The sequence below is a fragment of the Malus domestica genome, chromosome 05 (genome assembly GCF_042453785.1).
Source record: "Malus domestica chromosome 05, GDT2T_hap1".
Taxonomy (NCBI): Eukaryota; Viridiplantae; Streptophyta; class Magnoliopsida; order Rosales; family Rosaceae; genus Malus; species Malus domestica.
In genome coordinates, this window is record NC_091665.1 from 36,764,909 (window position 1) to 36,781,310 (window position 16,402).

The 16,402-nt window shown below is 37.7% G+C and overlaps 2 protein-coding genes across 2 annotated transcripts; both read right to left on the bottom strand.

Moving 5' to 3' along the window:
* Window positions 1-1,410: 1,410 nt before the first annotated feature.
* LOC103435306 (choline-phosphate cytidylyltransferase 1-like) lies at window positions 1,411-4,930 on the bottom strand. The gene is made up of 8 exons (XM_008373692.2): window positions 4,510-4,930; window positions 4,075-4,188; window positions 3,725-3,820; window positions 3,595-3,637; window positions 2,997-3,152; window positions 2,815-2,895; window positions 1,915-2,025; window positions 1,411-1,785 (listed from the first exon to the last, which is right to left on the bottom strand). The coding sequence occupies exons 1-8, from the start codon at window positions 4,629-4,631 to the stop codon at window positions 1,654-1,656; spliced, it is 855 nt and encodes a 284-aa protein (XP_008371914.2). The 5' UTR covers window positions 4,632-4,930; the 3' UTR covers window positions 1,411-1,653.
* A 7,974-nt stretch (window positions 4,931-12,904) lies between these two features.
* Window positions 12,905-13,964, bottom strand: LOC103409064 (VQ motif-containing protein 22). Its single transcript, XM_008347883.3, has one exon. The coding sequence runs from the start codon at window positions 13,726-13,728 to the stop codon at window positions 13,027-13,029; it is 702 nt and encodes a 233-aa protein (XP_008346105.3). The 5' UTR covers window positions 13,729-13,964; the 3' UTR covers window positions 12,905-13,026.
* Window positions 13,965-16,402: the final 2,438 nt, after the last annotated feature.

A 16,402-nucleotide genomic window follows, 5' to 3' on the forward strand; every position in this document is an offset into this window, starting at 1 on the left:
AAGTTAAGGGTGCTGCCCAAGTGCAACCATCGGTTTCATGTTGCCTGCATTGACAAGTGGTTGCTCTGCCACTCTTCGTGTCCGACTTGCCGGCATAGGCTCAAGTCCAGTGACTCCATGCCCTCTCTTTCTGAGATTGTCACAACCTAAGAGACTCACTACAGAGAAGTCATGAGCTTAGTTGAGTGGATATGACTGCAGAAACTCATGAGTTTGTATTAGGGTTCGATATTAGTATCTGGTTTTACTAGTTTCTCTTCCTATATAACCTATTTTGTGAGTTCATTCTTTCCTCATGGAGTTGAGAATGGAGGAGTTTTGTAGCATGCAAACTATATTATTAATTGTTCTAATTTTTTTTTTTTTTTTTTTTTTGCTATTGCCATATTTCATTTGTGTGTGTGTAAACTGTTAAACATGAACTTATTAATTGACTTTAAATAATAAAAAAAATGTCAGCTCTCTTTTCAGGGTGAATGCGGACCAATACTTTTGAAAGACATGAAAATTACACCTCACACTTATCCAAGCTTTACTTTTGGGACCTTCAAATCTTTGTCCAGATTCCAGCATATCTTTTTTCCTGTTGTGCAACACAGTTAAAAGTTACTCGATTAGATCAATGTTAATTGCTCTTTTGTACGAGTCATATTGAGGAAAAAAAATTTAAAGGGAGTTTTAACGAAAAGCTCATGGTACTGTTCACTTTAACGAAAAACCTGGTACTATTCACTTTACTCTTTAGTTTGTCCTTATCATTAAAACTTAAAGTTTTCAAGTCATTTTCATTAGTTTTCCTAAAATTTAAATCAGGACCTCGAGTAGAATGGTTAGATGATTTTAATCAACTGAACTTCAAATTATTTGTAAAAGATAAATTATGTTTGAAATACGATGTCAACGATTACTTGTTTTGTAGACTCAGTCTCCGTCTTATTGGAAGATGTCCTAAGTTCAAATAACATGAACGGACAACAGTTGGTAAATAAAAAAACAATTGATTTTAATATGATTTTATTTTATCAATCGTGAATCTTCCAAATAACTTTAAAGTCATTCCATCTCGTATAATAACCATGTAGCACATGTATGTCTCTTGATGGCGTTAAAATACTAGCCACCAGCACTAAAATTTCCTCAGCTCTCAAGGACAAAGCCGTTGCACTTTATTCCCCATGTGATAGACTCAACGAGGTGAGAGGAATGCTGAAGGAAGAAAAGAAAAAGGCATGTCCCAGTTTCGTTCTGCTGAACTTGCAAGGAAACCTTTCCAGCATTTGGTTTTGGTGGGTGCATTCTGTAAAAAGCTTCCTATGTAGTGATGGTGGTATCACCCTCATCTGATGTGAGAGATTCCGAAACAAGAAACCGAAAAATGAAAAGTTGTTAATTTGTGGAAACTCGAACGACTTCGCAGAAATCTGTGATCTTCATAAAGATTTTGTGTCAACTACATCAAACAAGCACCTACCGAAACGAAAATGACAGAATACTATAATTGAATTTGAAAATCCAAGCCTTGATTTTGGCCGTTTCACAAACTGAAGTCATATAATCAAGGAATCTAATGCTATCGACTTCTTACTTAGTTCTACATTAATTAATACAACGGACAAGTATTTCAGCTCCTAATTGACAGCAACAGAAGCAACGTCAGTTCTCGTCTTCATCCTCGTTTTCTTCTTCAGAGTCATCATAGAATTCATCATCTTCTTCTTCATATAAAAGCCCTCTGAACTGCTGCTTCCTTATTCGCTTTTGAATTCGGTCCCTTATGGCTGTTCCCTGATGGAAGGCCAGGACAAGTTTTCAAGTCAAGAAAATGAGATAAATCTTCCCTGATTATGTTCAAATCAGCTCATGCATACAAACACAAGCGGTATAACAAACTGAGATAAGGGAAAGAGAGCCCACCATTTTATGGAAACCTTCTTCAAACCTCTCAAGAAATCCAGCAACCAGCCGGTCAGCATTCTCCACCCATTCATTACGACGCATTGTGGCAGTTTGTGTTACTATTTGTATCTGCACATTCACATCGGAGTAAAATATCAATCAACTTACGACTCGAAAATCCTAAGCAAAAACACGTTTACTGCTGCTCCAAGTGAAAACACGTTTACTGCAGCTCTAAGTGCTCTTACTAGTGCATGAAAAATAAGGGCCCAGCAAAACCAAGATTATCAATATTATCAGGGAACTTAAGTCCGCAGGTTGAGTCTCGTTGGTATTTCTAAGCCTAAAGGTTTTCTAAAATACAGGTTCACTCTAGCTGAGTGCAAACATAAGGAAATAATCAACAAATATGTGAAAACAAAAAATGATGCCAGAAGCAAATAAGATTAGAGATGTCAAAGTCCAATAGTCCGTTAAGAAGATAAAAATATGTTCTAATTGCAAAAGTATGCAGCATAAATTGCAAACAGAGTGAGGCCATAAGTAAAAGTACAGGAAGGTACCCTCGGAGAGGCCAGACCAAAAAGGCAATACACGTATCCGATTCTTTTTGGACTTAACAAATGGTTGGTCTCTCTCATGCGTTGTTTTCTAAATATATGCAACCCAATCTATTTAGTATATGAAACACCAATGATGCAGTTATGAAAGGAAATTCCAAACTGATAGCAATACAAAAAGTATAGGGTATTGAAGCGTGTTACTAACTACATATATGGTGTAAGTTGTGGTAACGCGTACATTATGTAATGGAACGGTATAGGGTACTGAAGCCTGCTGGATTACAATCTCAGATACTCCAGTCAATGATGCATATGAGAAGGTAGGAAATATTATTAAGCATCATGGAATACATACCTTCTCTCCTACTTTTTCTTGGTGCACCTTCACCCTTTCACGCAATCTTCTCAGTCCCATGTTCACTCTCAGTCGCTTTTCCTAATAGTAGGAGATAAGGATGACGGATATCACTTTTCACACCAGAACAAAAAAGCAAGCCATCACATTAACATGAGATATTCATATAAACAAGAACTCACCCTCACATAGCTAACACCTAGATCCTTTCTTGTGTACCCGCGGTCCAAATTACGCATCACATACTGGTTGTAATCTTTAACTATCCTCATTATGAGATCTGACGTAGAGATCCCATCAGTTCGCTTTGTTTCCTTAAACTTACCAACGGACTTAACCTGTGTGGCAGTTTATGTCAATTACAAAATAAAACATGCCATTTATGAAAATCAAGAATGATGAATAACCATATCGACAGAATAAGAACTGCTACAAAAAGTTAACACACTGGAAGCATCCACACTTGTAAACTACCGATAAACAACTGCATAAGTGGCTGAAACAAAGCAAGATGACAGATAAAGACTAGGAGTTAGAAGAAGAGGATATAAATTAATAGCAAAAACCTAACAGCAAGAATTAGAAGAAAACAGGGCATATAAGACAGTAAGTGTTTATTCCTATCGCCACCCAGAATTTAATCTACTCAATATTAAGTGGTTATATCACGACAGTACAGAGAACAAATAAAACCTTGACAGATACAAAAAGGAAAAAGAGAAGGCCACAATGATCTGAATGGGAAATAAACACGTGGGTTCGGTTATCAACAGAACTTACAAACTCATAGACATCCTTTCCAGAGCCACTTGCATCAGCATAGCTACAAATTTAGGACAAGGAAGAAGCATCAGATTGATGATACAGAAATTTTGCAAATCGTAATTAATTTGGGGTTGGTTAACTTTACGGAAGAGAGTCATGTGCCACAAAGTCAATCTTGTGCTTGTCAAGAAACTCCTGCGAGAGCACCCATGGTGCGTCGGGGATAACTTCATCCACCCATCTGTAGCATATATATTACAACACCATGCTTCAGGAACAACAATTGAGAAATGTAAAGTAGGTAACTGAGAGAGTGACGATGCAAAGTATGGTTTTCAACACTACGAATTTACATTTTTGGTTAGATGCAAAGCAATCATAAAAAGGTTTTAACAGCAATAAGCAGAAGATTAACAAGTACTTTCCATCCGACCCTTCGCTGTGTTTAGCTTAACCTAACAAAGTGAAAAACTTTAGGCAAATTGATAAACTAACCTGCAATGGCGGAGCGATTCATAGCGCTCCTTCTCAGTCATAACAGTTTTTCCCTTATAATTGTGGGTAATTTCATCACCACAGCAGCCAACAAGCAGGTACGTGTTCGGAAACCTAGATTTTAGACATAAACGAAACAATCCAAACCCAAATCACACTTCATCCAACTTATCAAATTTGGAAATTTACAACTAACAGTAACAAAGAACAAGGAAAGAAACTTTTTGGCCTCGAATTCGAATTCCAAGGCAGACACAAGCAAAGAGAGAATTAATTAAAAAATGTTACTTAACCAATCTTCAAGACAGTAAACATCCAGTTAAACCCCGAAACAAATTCAAGCCTTGACAGGGAAATTGCTTGAGATCCAAGAAAAAGCATGTAATTTCACTGAAAATATGAAAACCCAGTTGAATTCTAGAGAGAGAGAGTTACAGCTTCTTGGCTTGCTCGAGAGAACGGGCATGGCCGAAGTGAAAGAGATCATAAATGCCGTCTGCATACACTCTCACTGGACGCTCCTCCTCCTCAACACTCTGCTGCTTCTCTTCCTCCATCACTCTCTGTCTCTCTCAACTGCAAATTCTTGGGGTTTTTTGCTAAATTGGTTCTCTCACAGAAATAGAGAGCTTCACAGCCTCTCCCTCTCGCACTCACTCGCTCTCTCTCTCTTTCTCTCTCTCTGAAGGACCACACACTTGGAGTTTTGTAGTTAACGTACAAATACCCTTCTACGCTGGTTTCTCTTCAAGTGTTCGGGCTTTAACTATGATGGTTATCTGTCTCCGTCCGCCAACGTTGTTGTTGTCTTAACGGTTATCCCTGCATCCAAAAATCAGTTAGTACTGTTTTTCGGCCGTTAATCTACTCATAAGAGGAGATAATATGTCACAACTTAATATTTAGAGCAGTTCCAGCGTGGTGGAGGCCCTTAGCGCTATCTACTATGTTATACTTAATATTTAGAGCAGTTCCAGCGTGGTGGAGGCCCTTAGCGCTATCTACTATGTTATCTACCCAGTGAACTGTCCTTAATAAACAGTAATCATTTTTTGCATCTTTACCTTTACACTAAATAGCCCTGATAATTGATGATAAAATATTATTATTTTTTTATTTATAAAATAATACAAAATCATTTTAAATGTTTTTCCTTTTTCCTTTTTCATACTTTTCCTTTTCATCTTTTTCCACGACACTCTTCCTTTTCATTTTTTTCTACAACACTCTTCCTTTTCCTATTCCTTCTCTCTCTCTCTCTCTCTCATATGAATAACAAAATGGACCGACGCCAAGGCACAGGCTCAGATTCCAATCCATATATCCTTCCTTTTCCTTTTCATCCTTCCTCTTCTTTGAAACCGAAGCAAATCAAACTAACAAACTTTGAAATCTCAATCCCTTAGATGAGAGGAACTTGAATATATCTTTGCATGCATCATCAGAGCACCATTTGGGTGATCCACCATTGAAGCCGAGAGCTTCAAGCTTCCATTGCTCAAACCCAAATGAGGTTATTGCCCTACTTCAATTGCTTGAGTTATTCTTTGGTTTTTTATGTGTTTCGAGTTGAAACCCTTGGGTTTAGTCTTTGCCATTTGTCTGTTGCTGTATCATCAACCTCGGCAACGAACTCCGGCGAGAGCCGTTGAGTTCGAAACCTAGGTTTTTATTTTTAATTTTTAATTTTTATTACTTTTATATTATGGCTGACGTCGTCCTGACGTCAGCCCACGTCACATTGCCTTCGGGCGCTCGGGCCGGCACGAATCACCAGGCCTCTTCCTCGGGCCTGCTCGGGCTCGCTCGCCAGCCAACGCTGGACTTCCTCCCTCGGGCAATCAGGCCCTTTTCCGCAGTCCATCCTTTGAGCACGAGCTCCCGCTGGAGTTGCTCTTAGGGAAATGTTAAGGAGATTCATAGCCTCATTTTTTAGAGTGTTTTTAGGATTTCTCTAATATTTAATACATAACAAAGTGAAAACTGAGTGCTGTTAGACCAATTGATCATGTGAAATTATTATTTAAAAAAAAAAAACAGAGACAACTAGTGGCGAACCACAGTTATTCACCCCTTCCAAATCCGAAGCAGGCTGGTTGGGAATTTTACCCTACTTGTGTCATGTCCACAATCAAGCAGATTCACAGCTTACAAAGTATCAATGTTGGGACCTCTTAAACTTAGGGACAAAATGCAGAAAAAAGAATGATGTCCGTGAGCAAGTACAGTTAGAACTTGGACAGTTAAAGACAAATTGCATAGTATCTTTATATTTTTGGGGATCTTCGGTTATCTGGTATTATCTTTGTGAAGTACTAACTCGCTATAGCTGCTGCTGCAAACCTATACTATGGTACATAAAAAGGCTATAAACTTAGAATACATGATAAAATGCAAGGATCTGAGGCCTCAGTGAAGAAATTGCTACAGCTGCTACCAACTCCTTGCTCTTGCGATTGTTGACTACAACTGCAAATGGTACTTAAATTTCGTTCCAAGCAATGATTGCAAAAAACACAAGTGAGATATTTAGTTAGTGCCAAGACAATCTCTGCTTGTAGTGAGCTTACTTTGGATGGAGAACCAAGTAATTGCGCACCTAGAAGCAGCTTAAGTAAACCTAATCATATTCTATAGATCCACAAAAGGCTTAGCCATTAACAATGTTCCAAAGAAGATTGTCCATCCATGACTCTCAATGCTACCTTGTTAACTATCATCCTAGCTAATGTTGCTAATGTCTGAATCTGAAACACAGATGAACAACCTGTGTTAGCCGTATCATTTTACTTTTCCGGCTTTGCCGGTGCCTACTTAACTTCACATGTACAGGAATAGGCAAAATGGACCACCTCACTTCCTCTTGTAAACAATAACCTCTTCTCATCCCGTTTCCTCTTAAAAAATATTGAACAACGACAATGAAATTAGTCACCCTGGAAATTCTATTTGTATCAGTCTTAAACTACTCCCTTATAATCTTCACACTCATCTTAAACTTGAGTTGTACTAACTGCTAACCTACACTCATTCCATTTGAATCATCGCAGCGAATTCGAGTGTGTGCTGCTAACCTCAATCCAAATAAACTGTACTCAATGTATGTTCACAAGCTAATATATTTCCAATCAAATGATAACAACACAAAACTTCCCAAACACAATTGAGTAGAGAAATTATGTCAAAAATTAAATAATAAATCAATAAAATGCATCAAAAATTAAACTTTAAGAAAACCCAGATGATAAAACAGTAAAAACTCAGAACAAGAGCCACTCCACTGCATGAATTACACCAAAATTCACCGATAAATCAATCAAAATTTACCACAATTCACATAATGAAGAAAACCCAAATGGAAAACCAACCTAATTCACAGTAATTGTACGAAGTAAACATAAAAATCCATACTTGTAACCAAGATTTTGCTTGCGAGAGGATAGTCGAAGAACGAAGCTCTGACTCTGAGGTTCAATGGTTTGGCGACCGTACGATTTGAGAGAGAAGTTCGTTTCGGGCATGCATAACATGGGAAGGAGACCGTTGCCGCCCACATACCTCCTCAGTTCTCAATCTTCTTCTTCGAGTGTTGAGTTTTCTGCTGAGTTCATCTGTTCTTCGCGGCTTCGTATTTTCAGTTTGCAGCAAAAAGCCCGCGAACCGCATTGCATAACGGGTCTTAACCCGAGACCGAGCCCAACAGCTTCCCTCAACCCTATTACCCTTCTTTTAGCCCATCTCATTTCCCCTTTTTTTCAATTTTTTTCTTAGATGTTTTTTTATGCACTTCATCTTCACACAGTTTAATTTCTCGTGAATTTTTAACATCAAAATTTGTCCGGCTTTTTATCCAAAATAGTTTATGAGATTGACATAATTCTTCATTTTGATCTCTAAGATTTGAAATTAATAGAAGTGCTCATTGAGTTTGTCTACTATCAATCATTTTTGTTGTTCTGTTGAAAAAATACACAGTTAAATAAGAAATCAAAATGATAAAAATACACTCAATTTAATTAACAATAGACTAAAATGAGTTGACAAATGAAGGGTTTTTTTGTTATTTTCTCCTTATTTAACAAAGATTTTTCACGCAACGACCAAAATGATTGATGGTAGACAAACTAAGAAACAAGTGCTATCGATTTTAAATCTCAAGAACCAAAGTGATAAGTTATACCAATCTTAGAGATCATTTTAGTTTAAAAGCCAAAATTGTCGCAAACCTATATTTTGAACTACAATTTTTTTTATACAATGATATTGGAAGATGGATATATGGGCCAGACAATTAAACATAATTTAACGTCAAAATTCGTTATTCGTAAAAGTCGAACTTAAAACCTCATGCTGCTTACAATAAATACATTGTCCTAACAAATTAGATTAGCAACTATTCAAACTACTATATCAAGAAATAGACTTAAAATTTAATATAAAGAAACGAACACAATGTCTTAATCAACTTTTGTTGTATGAATGAGTAACCAGTACAGCAGTTTAAAGGCTAAAACTTAGGTTACTTCTAAGAGCAGCTAAGTCAAATAACAATTACAGAAGACCTCACAAGGGAGACTTCCGATTATTTCTCATGAACCACCTTGTCCATTCTGACAAATATATTACCATGAATTTTAATGTTTAATTAGTGATGCTTGGAAATTTCAAAAAGCATGCATGTTGAAAGATGGCAAATGTGTACAGATCAGTTTAGAATTATAAGACAAAGACCCGTGACCATCAAGTCTTTGAAGCTAATTATAGCAACCTATTTGAGAAGGAAAGGAACTTGGAAATCTGATCTGATCAGTCCAATTTGGTTGACGGCTTTTGGATGGAATTTCCCTACACCGCTTCGGAAAGAGCATATTGACTGGAACCAGTCCAACTAAACAAGGCTACATCCTACATATTCCTTAAATGGCATCGGTATATATACCCAAAAAAATCCTGAAATGTATCTTTTGGATATTTATACTTCAAAGATTTTGGATTTTAAATTTTGGTGACTTAGTGTGTTGTTGATGAATAACTTAATGGTTAAAAATTTTGAATATAGATGATTTTAGAGCGTATTACGTAACATAATTTTTAAGCAAGTGTAAGGTTAAATGCAAAAGGAAGAATGTTTCCTAAGTTTTTAAAAAGGGGCAAAGAAACAAGAAATTGAATTACACTTGGCGCATATAGACCAACTACCGAGTCGATCAGCAAGCTCAGATTCTTGGTCAACCAAGTGAGAGTCGATCGGCTTTTTATTATGGATAAACCCAAATTGCAGAATACTAATATTTCTTACAATAAAATGGTCCTTAACAAAACAACAGCCCACTTTCTTGTCCAGATCCCTCGCCCTTTTTTCACTCTCTACTATCTTACAAGTCAATAGTCATTAGTCAATGATCGTGACTAAATAGATTATTGCAGCAGCATTAGCAGACCACTACTGCAGCACACCATCAACAGTGGAACTGTTAAATTATTGCAGCAGCATTAGGACTGCAGCACACCATCAACAGTGGAAATGTTAAATTATTGCAGCAGCGGAAATGTTAAATTATTGCAGCAGCATTAGGACTGCAGCACACCATCAACAGTGGAAATGTTAAATTATTGCAGCAGCATTAGCACACCACTACAGCACACCATCAACAGGAACAGTGGAACATTGGAATTTGGAACCTCCAAGATTTGATTAGTTCATGTTGAAGCTAAACGGATCATCAAATCCAATTTTTTAAAAGCTAATTAGGTATTATTTCTTTATCTCAAAGTTTCAGTGCTTACATTGCTGTGACTTGCTATAAGGAAAAGGAAATATTGTAATTAACATGCATTAACTAGAGCATTTACTTGCTTGACCCCTTCTAAAAAAAGAAAACAAATAAAAAAGACTTTAAAACTTTGAGTTTTAACGATAAAGACAAAATAAATGGTAAAGTGAATAGTATCATGATTGACTTTTTAGTGTTAAAATATGGTTTTTCGTTAAAGTGAACAATAACAGGAGTTTTTCGTTAAATTTCCCTTCTAAAAAAATATTATATAGGCTTATTAATTAATTTACCCTATGAAACTACCATTTAATCTCATTTTAAGTCTTAAAACTAGTTTTGTCTCACTTTGTCCACTGAAATTGCCATTTTCGTCTCATTTAGTCTTGGATCACCCCATTTTTTGTCAATTCTGTCAAATATTTGTTTTATCAAAACGTAGTTCGGACATTTTATTTTTCACACAAGCAGAATAAGCCCCATACTTGGTGATGTATCACTTACATGGGAATTTTGGTAAATCACCACATATTTGCCAGACCGCATGTGAATTGTGGCAAGAAAAGTTGAGAAAAAAAATTAAGGTTAAGTGAAAGAGGAGAAAGGTATTTAAGCTTGCAAATCCAATCATTGAGTTCAGTTGACGACTAATCTTCTTAGTGACAATGGCAATTCATCATAAAGCTAGAGAAGAGCAACCATTTTATTGTAAGTTTTCAAGAGCAAAGTAGGACAAAAGTAGTTCAGTATGTAAAATGAGACTAAATAATAATTTTAAGGGGTAATAAATTAATAAGCCGTATATATTGTAAAACTTTATACAAACTAAAACACACACAAACATATAATAAATATTCGATAAATTAGGTTCTCCTTGCTGAGAATGCATGGGATTCCTCCACACCAAAATAATGGTTCAAAGTCCCCTAAGCGCTTTGTTCAAAACTTTATCTCCCTTCGGTGAGACTATTTCTCTCAAACCGAGAGTGTTTCTCATCCTTGTGTGAGTGACCGGAACTTTCTTCTCCGTTCAACCGCCGGCCCTAACAAGGCCTAGGTCGGTGACAGTCCTTTCTTTTTTCTTCTATTTTTTTTTTCTCTTATTTTTCTTCAGTTTTCCTTGTTGCTCCCTGTTTTCGGCCTTTCCTTCTTCCTCCTCTTGCCTCAGATCTAGTGGAACTTTCGCCTTTGTCGGAAATTCCTTCATCTTGACTAGAGATGGGCAACGGTTATGGCGGGTGGGTAACTGCGGTTATTTACTCATAAATGTTTATATTCATACTCGCATAACCGTTTACCGGTTGGGTAATTGCATAAACGGTTATACCTATACCCATAACCGTTTATAAACGGTAAACCATACCCATAACCGTATACCCATTTAACCATAATCATTTACCCGTTTACCCGTTTTTGAACCCGTTTATCCTTTTTCTTACCCATTTACCCATTTTTTCACCCGTCTACATGTTTTTTTTAACAACTTAAAAATTACAAAAGAAAAATTTGTCATAATTTCATTTTCTAACAATTAAACACCGTTATAGGTCTATTTTAGCATGCATTTCCGTATTTTAATCATTTAAGTCCTCATACAATTCTAATAATTGAACTAATAGTTTACAAACGATATTTTTCTGCTATACCCAAGCAAGTCTTTAATTATAATCCATATGATTACAAAGTAAAGCGGCTAAAAACAAAGAGTAGTCATTAACTTGAATACTAGATGATTCAAAGCTTCAAAATATTTCGAAACTAAACACTTTCAAACACTAATGCTTTAGCACGTTCAATCACAAAATTTTATCGACTCGTAGTTGTCACCAAAAGAGGCCTACAAAAGAAATGTATAAATTGAAGTAGTATCCCATTTAGGAACACCGACACCAATTAACATAAATTCAACAGATGTAAGTGATCACACAAGGTTTACATTGTACACTCAATTATCATAAAAAATATTTTTTAAAAAGAAAGATAAAGGCAAACAAAAGCGGAGTACCAAATCCAAATCAATTGAGTTAGTATCACCATTCATCAATATGCATAATCAGAAGGTTTACATTCCATGATTTTTCACACACCCATATGCATAAATTGAATTAGTATCACCAATAACTCCAAAGTAAAAAACAAAAATAAATGGGTAAATGGATACCCGTTATAACCGCGGGTAATACTCATAACCGTCCATTTAAATTTCATAGATAAACGCTTATACCCATAACCGTTTGTTTGTCTAAACGGTTATCCATAACCGTAACCGTAAACTTTAAATGGGCAGGTATCCGCGGTTACCCAAACCCTTGCGTATTTTGCCCATCCCTAATCCCGACCATCTTCTTTCTCTTCTCATGCAGCTATCTAACATCCATGTCACCTTTCAACCATTTCTCTACTTACCCCCAATGGTTTTGGCCCTTCTCGATCCAACTACTTCTCATTTCTACAACCATTTTCTCTAACCGCATCTCGCTTCTATCTTGGAAGGTGTGTAGAGCTCTTGCTCAGGTGGTTACACCACCACCTTCCATTTGTATGCCTTCATTGGCACGATTCCTTATGGGAGGTTTTTCCTGCAAGTTTCATTCTTTGGATGGCTGCAAATTTGAGTGTTGGGGCATGATGGAGACGGGTGGAACCTTCTTGATTTTCGATTTGGAGGCTTCTTTTGGGTGGATTCTGGTGCCTGCAAGAGGCAGTGGTTCGTGGTCGGCGGTGTTGGCGGCGGCTGAGTACTTAGGGTTTTTGGCTTTTGTTTTGTTTTGCTTTGACTCATCCGTTTGGTTGGGCCTGCTGGGGGATTCAAATTTTAGTATTGGACTTTATTTGTAATTGGATCCCAATTTGTAAATATTTTTTTTTGTTGTGGTAATGAATTATTACCTTTGGACCCCCAAAAAAAAAATGGTGGACATACCATGGAAAGAATTTACAGCTAGTGTTAAGAGCATTTATTTACGGAAGCACATTATACAAGTGTCCGATCCCCTACCGCTTGTATTAAGAAAATGAAAATAAAGTAATAGTATATCGTGCATATATGAGCAACATTTGAAAATGATGTCTTCATTATTCTAATATTACAGCATAAAACATTAACGAATAATCAAAGAGAAATTTACATTGCTTTTGTTTTTTATTTGACCTAGTCATGAATATGTAGTACTTTATTCTAACTGGAGAAAAATTCCCTAGAAAATTCATGCAAAGCTATATCTTCCTGATCCATGACAAAACCATCCACAACCTCCACACTTTGCATAGGATTATAATTAACACTAGTCGATGAATATTGGAACACATCGTTACCACTACCGCTAACATTGTCAATCGGATACATTTGTTGTTCCCCTTGATGTAAGTGTTGGTTTTCTTGCAACTGTAGCAGCGGTTGTCGTTGTTGTTGTTGCTGTACTTGTAGCGGCGGCTGCGCCAACCGCTGCAACTGTTGATGATACTGGTAGTTATAGTTATGATTGTCAAAAGGTGCCATTACAGAACTAGTCACGTTATTATTGGATCCAAAATTCAAGTTGATCGGACCCTTTTGGCTCCCAAAGGAAAGGGGTGTGCTAGAAGCAGCACAACCTGTGAATTGTTGCACCAAATCTCGAAAGTTGTTGGCGTTGGCATTGAGGAGGGTGATGGGCGTCTTCTTTGAAACCCTAGACCTCCTTCTGATGGGTTTTGACACAGTTCCTGTTGGCGTGCGCTGGCCCCCACTAGGGCTGCTGGGGCTGATTTCTGTCACAGTATGGCTACTTGTTGTGACAATAGTGGAATCAGAAAACCCTCCACTAATGGGTGTTGTTTTCTGCCCATTATCCATGAGGGCTTGTTGGTAGTATTGCCCCCACTCACTAGAACTTGGCATATTTGTACTTTTGATGCCTGCAATTGAATTGCCTGTAAAATAACTTACAAGAGAGAAACTGGTTGAATGTTTACTTACATGGAGTGACTGGATGCCGATGAACCCTAAAGAGGATTGGTTTCGAAGAAGTACCGATCTTAAGATAATAGAGAAGCAACGCCAGAGTTTCAACGGTGCTTTTTAGTGGTGGGCGATTTATGTCACTCTATTATGTTGTGAAAGGAATTATTAAGAAGCTTACATCTCTATTGTATTTATAGGGACTTTTGGTCAATATTAAGACAAGTCTTTAGCTGACCTTTCAATTCATAGATAGAAAGATGCTGATGGCCAAAGCTTGCAGTGCTTCCCGGAAATTACATCTGTTAGTATCAAATGAGGTCATCATAGCCACATCACTATTGGTCTCCAATCAATTGGTGGAGCGAATTTTGAGATGGTATTGCTTCTTTGGTCAGAAAATTGTTAGAAAGAAGCTAACCACGGTTAGAAAAAAAGCTTAATCAATTAAAGGGTATTCCTGCTTTATCAAATTAAGTTTCAGATTAGGAGATTTGCAACTTAGCAACTTTGCATGTGTGAGACATGCTAATTAATTTCTTTGACTTTACTTGAATATATATTAGAGTTTAATTTCCTCGGTAAACTTTGAGATTAGGGATTTTCTATGGAAATTGTTATTAGCACACTAAAAATTTCACTCTACACTCCAAACTTTATATATTAGTAAAGAAAAATACATTTATGAGGAGTGTAAAATGAGATTTTTGGAGTGCCAATAACACTTCCCTTTTCTATATTTTTAGTATATAAATTCACATCAAATAATATTTGTTGTTTAATACAAATACATAACATAAATAAATATTAAATACATTTGTAAAAAGACATGATCTGGTTTACTAAGAATGTTCACCCTTGCAAGTCACCGTATTATATATATATATATCAGTAATTTTCAATAAATATGAGGCATGCTGATTAAAGTGGGATATTGCCATTGCAATTAACCAATTAATATTGGGAAAGGAATCGTAACAACCCATCCTGGAATTTAGGTACCGTTTGATACGTGGAACGGGACGGAACGAAGTGGGACGAGGCGTTTCGTCCCACGTTTGGTGCATCTAAAACGGGTGGAACATACTGTTCCACGGGACGAATTTTGGATGAATTTTCGTTCCGCCTCACCCTCCTGAAACGACTCGTTCCACATCCATGGAACACAAAATTATAACATCTTCGTCCCTTTCTTCTTCCTCCTTGTTTCCATCCAAGGGCATCTTTGATCCCTCTCAATTCCGTTCCATTCCGTCCCGTCTCATCCCTTCCCATTTCATTCCGTCCCGTCCTTCTGCATACTAAATGAAAGGGGTATTTTGGTAATTTCACTTTGGTTGTAGGATATTTGTTTGAAATGTGACGTTATGGCCTTAAATGGTGTGCCATATAGGGCCCTCCCTCTGATTTTGTCCCCGGCCCCATTTCCATTTTCTTTTTCTCCCTCTTCCTCTCGATGCACCCAACCCTCCCTAAGGGTAGCTTTCACACCCACACACATACCAACTCTCCCTCTCTTTGATCTCCCTCACCTTACTTCTCCCTCTCCCTCATCTGCATGTGACAACTCCAGAACCTGGACACCACGAGAACCGGTGCAAAGGTACGAAGGAAAAACCGGCGAGTCTCCACCACCTCCGATCATGGCAAGCTCCTATAACCTCTTTGATCTTGTTTATGAGTGATTTTGAGACGTCTCTGAGTAGTTTTCTGGTTTTTGGACGAAGAACACCTTGGGAAGACTTTCCCCAGTTTCCAGCGAGAACCCGTGGGTTTCAAAGCATTTTCCGGCCACCTCACGTCTTGAAATTGGTACGAATCTCTTCCTTATTCCTTGGGCTTCAATTTGGTATCTTGCATGACTTGTTTTAGTTAGGTTTGGGGGTTGAATGGAGCTTGGAAAGCTCTGACTTCCTCCTTTACAAATCCGGCTTGAAAACTGAATCAACCCAGAGTTTCAGACCTAGGCCCAAACCATAACTAAATTTAGACTCAAACCCCAACCCAAGGCCTTCTGCCCACTGAGCCTAACCCAAGCCTTTGGGCCATGTAAGCCTAGCCCAAACCCAAATGGCCCTAGCCCAGGAACCAAGCCCAACCCAGAACTGAATCGGCCCAAAACCCAGAACCAGACCGGCCCAAACACAAAACCCAATGGGCGCGTGGGCCTGCGCGTAGGAGCACGTGCGCCTTGGCCGGCACATGGAGCACACGCACCTCCACAGGAGGTAATATGCTCTGCCGCCGTCCACGGCAGTGCCGACGACCCAAAATGGCGTGTGGCGACTCGTGGGTACCCAAGGTCCCCCTTATGTTTTTCGACGTCCTGAATCTGTTTATGAAGTCCGTTTCCCGAAATTCAATTTTTATCATATAGTTTTATTGATTGGTACCGTTATGTGTGTAGGTGCAATTGTTTATGGCATTCTGTCCTCTCTTGTTTGCACGGCTCTTCGCCAACGGTGTAAGGTGAGTGGACCCTTCCCAAATGCATATTTTACTATTAGAAATGCATACATGAATAACTTGATTTTATGACTACGTTTTATGCAACGTTTATGAGTGAATTGGTTACCATGCTTTATCGACTTTACGTTCCTTGTGGTATATATGA

Excerpts from the sequence above, each read along its gene's own strand:
- LOC103435306 (XM_008373692.2), bottom strand. The coding sequence starts at position 4,631 with ATGGAGGAAGAGAAGCAGCAGAGTGTTGAGGAGGAGGAGCGTCCAGTG. Across the intron at positions 3,153-3,594 it reads GAAAGGATGTCTATGAGTTT|GTTAAGTCCGTTGGTAAGTT; the intron begins GTAAGTTCTGTT and ends ACTGCCACACAG. Across the intron at positions 2,026-2,814 it reads AAGAAAAAGTAGGAGAGAAG|ATACAAATAGTAACACAAAC; the intron begins GTATGTATTCCA and ends GTGAATGTGCAG.
- LOC103409064 (XM_008347883.3), bottom strand. The coding sequence starts at position 13,728 with ATGCCAAGTTCTAGTGAGTGGGGGCAATACTACCAACAAGCCCTCATG.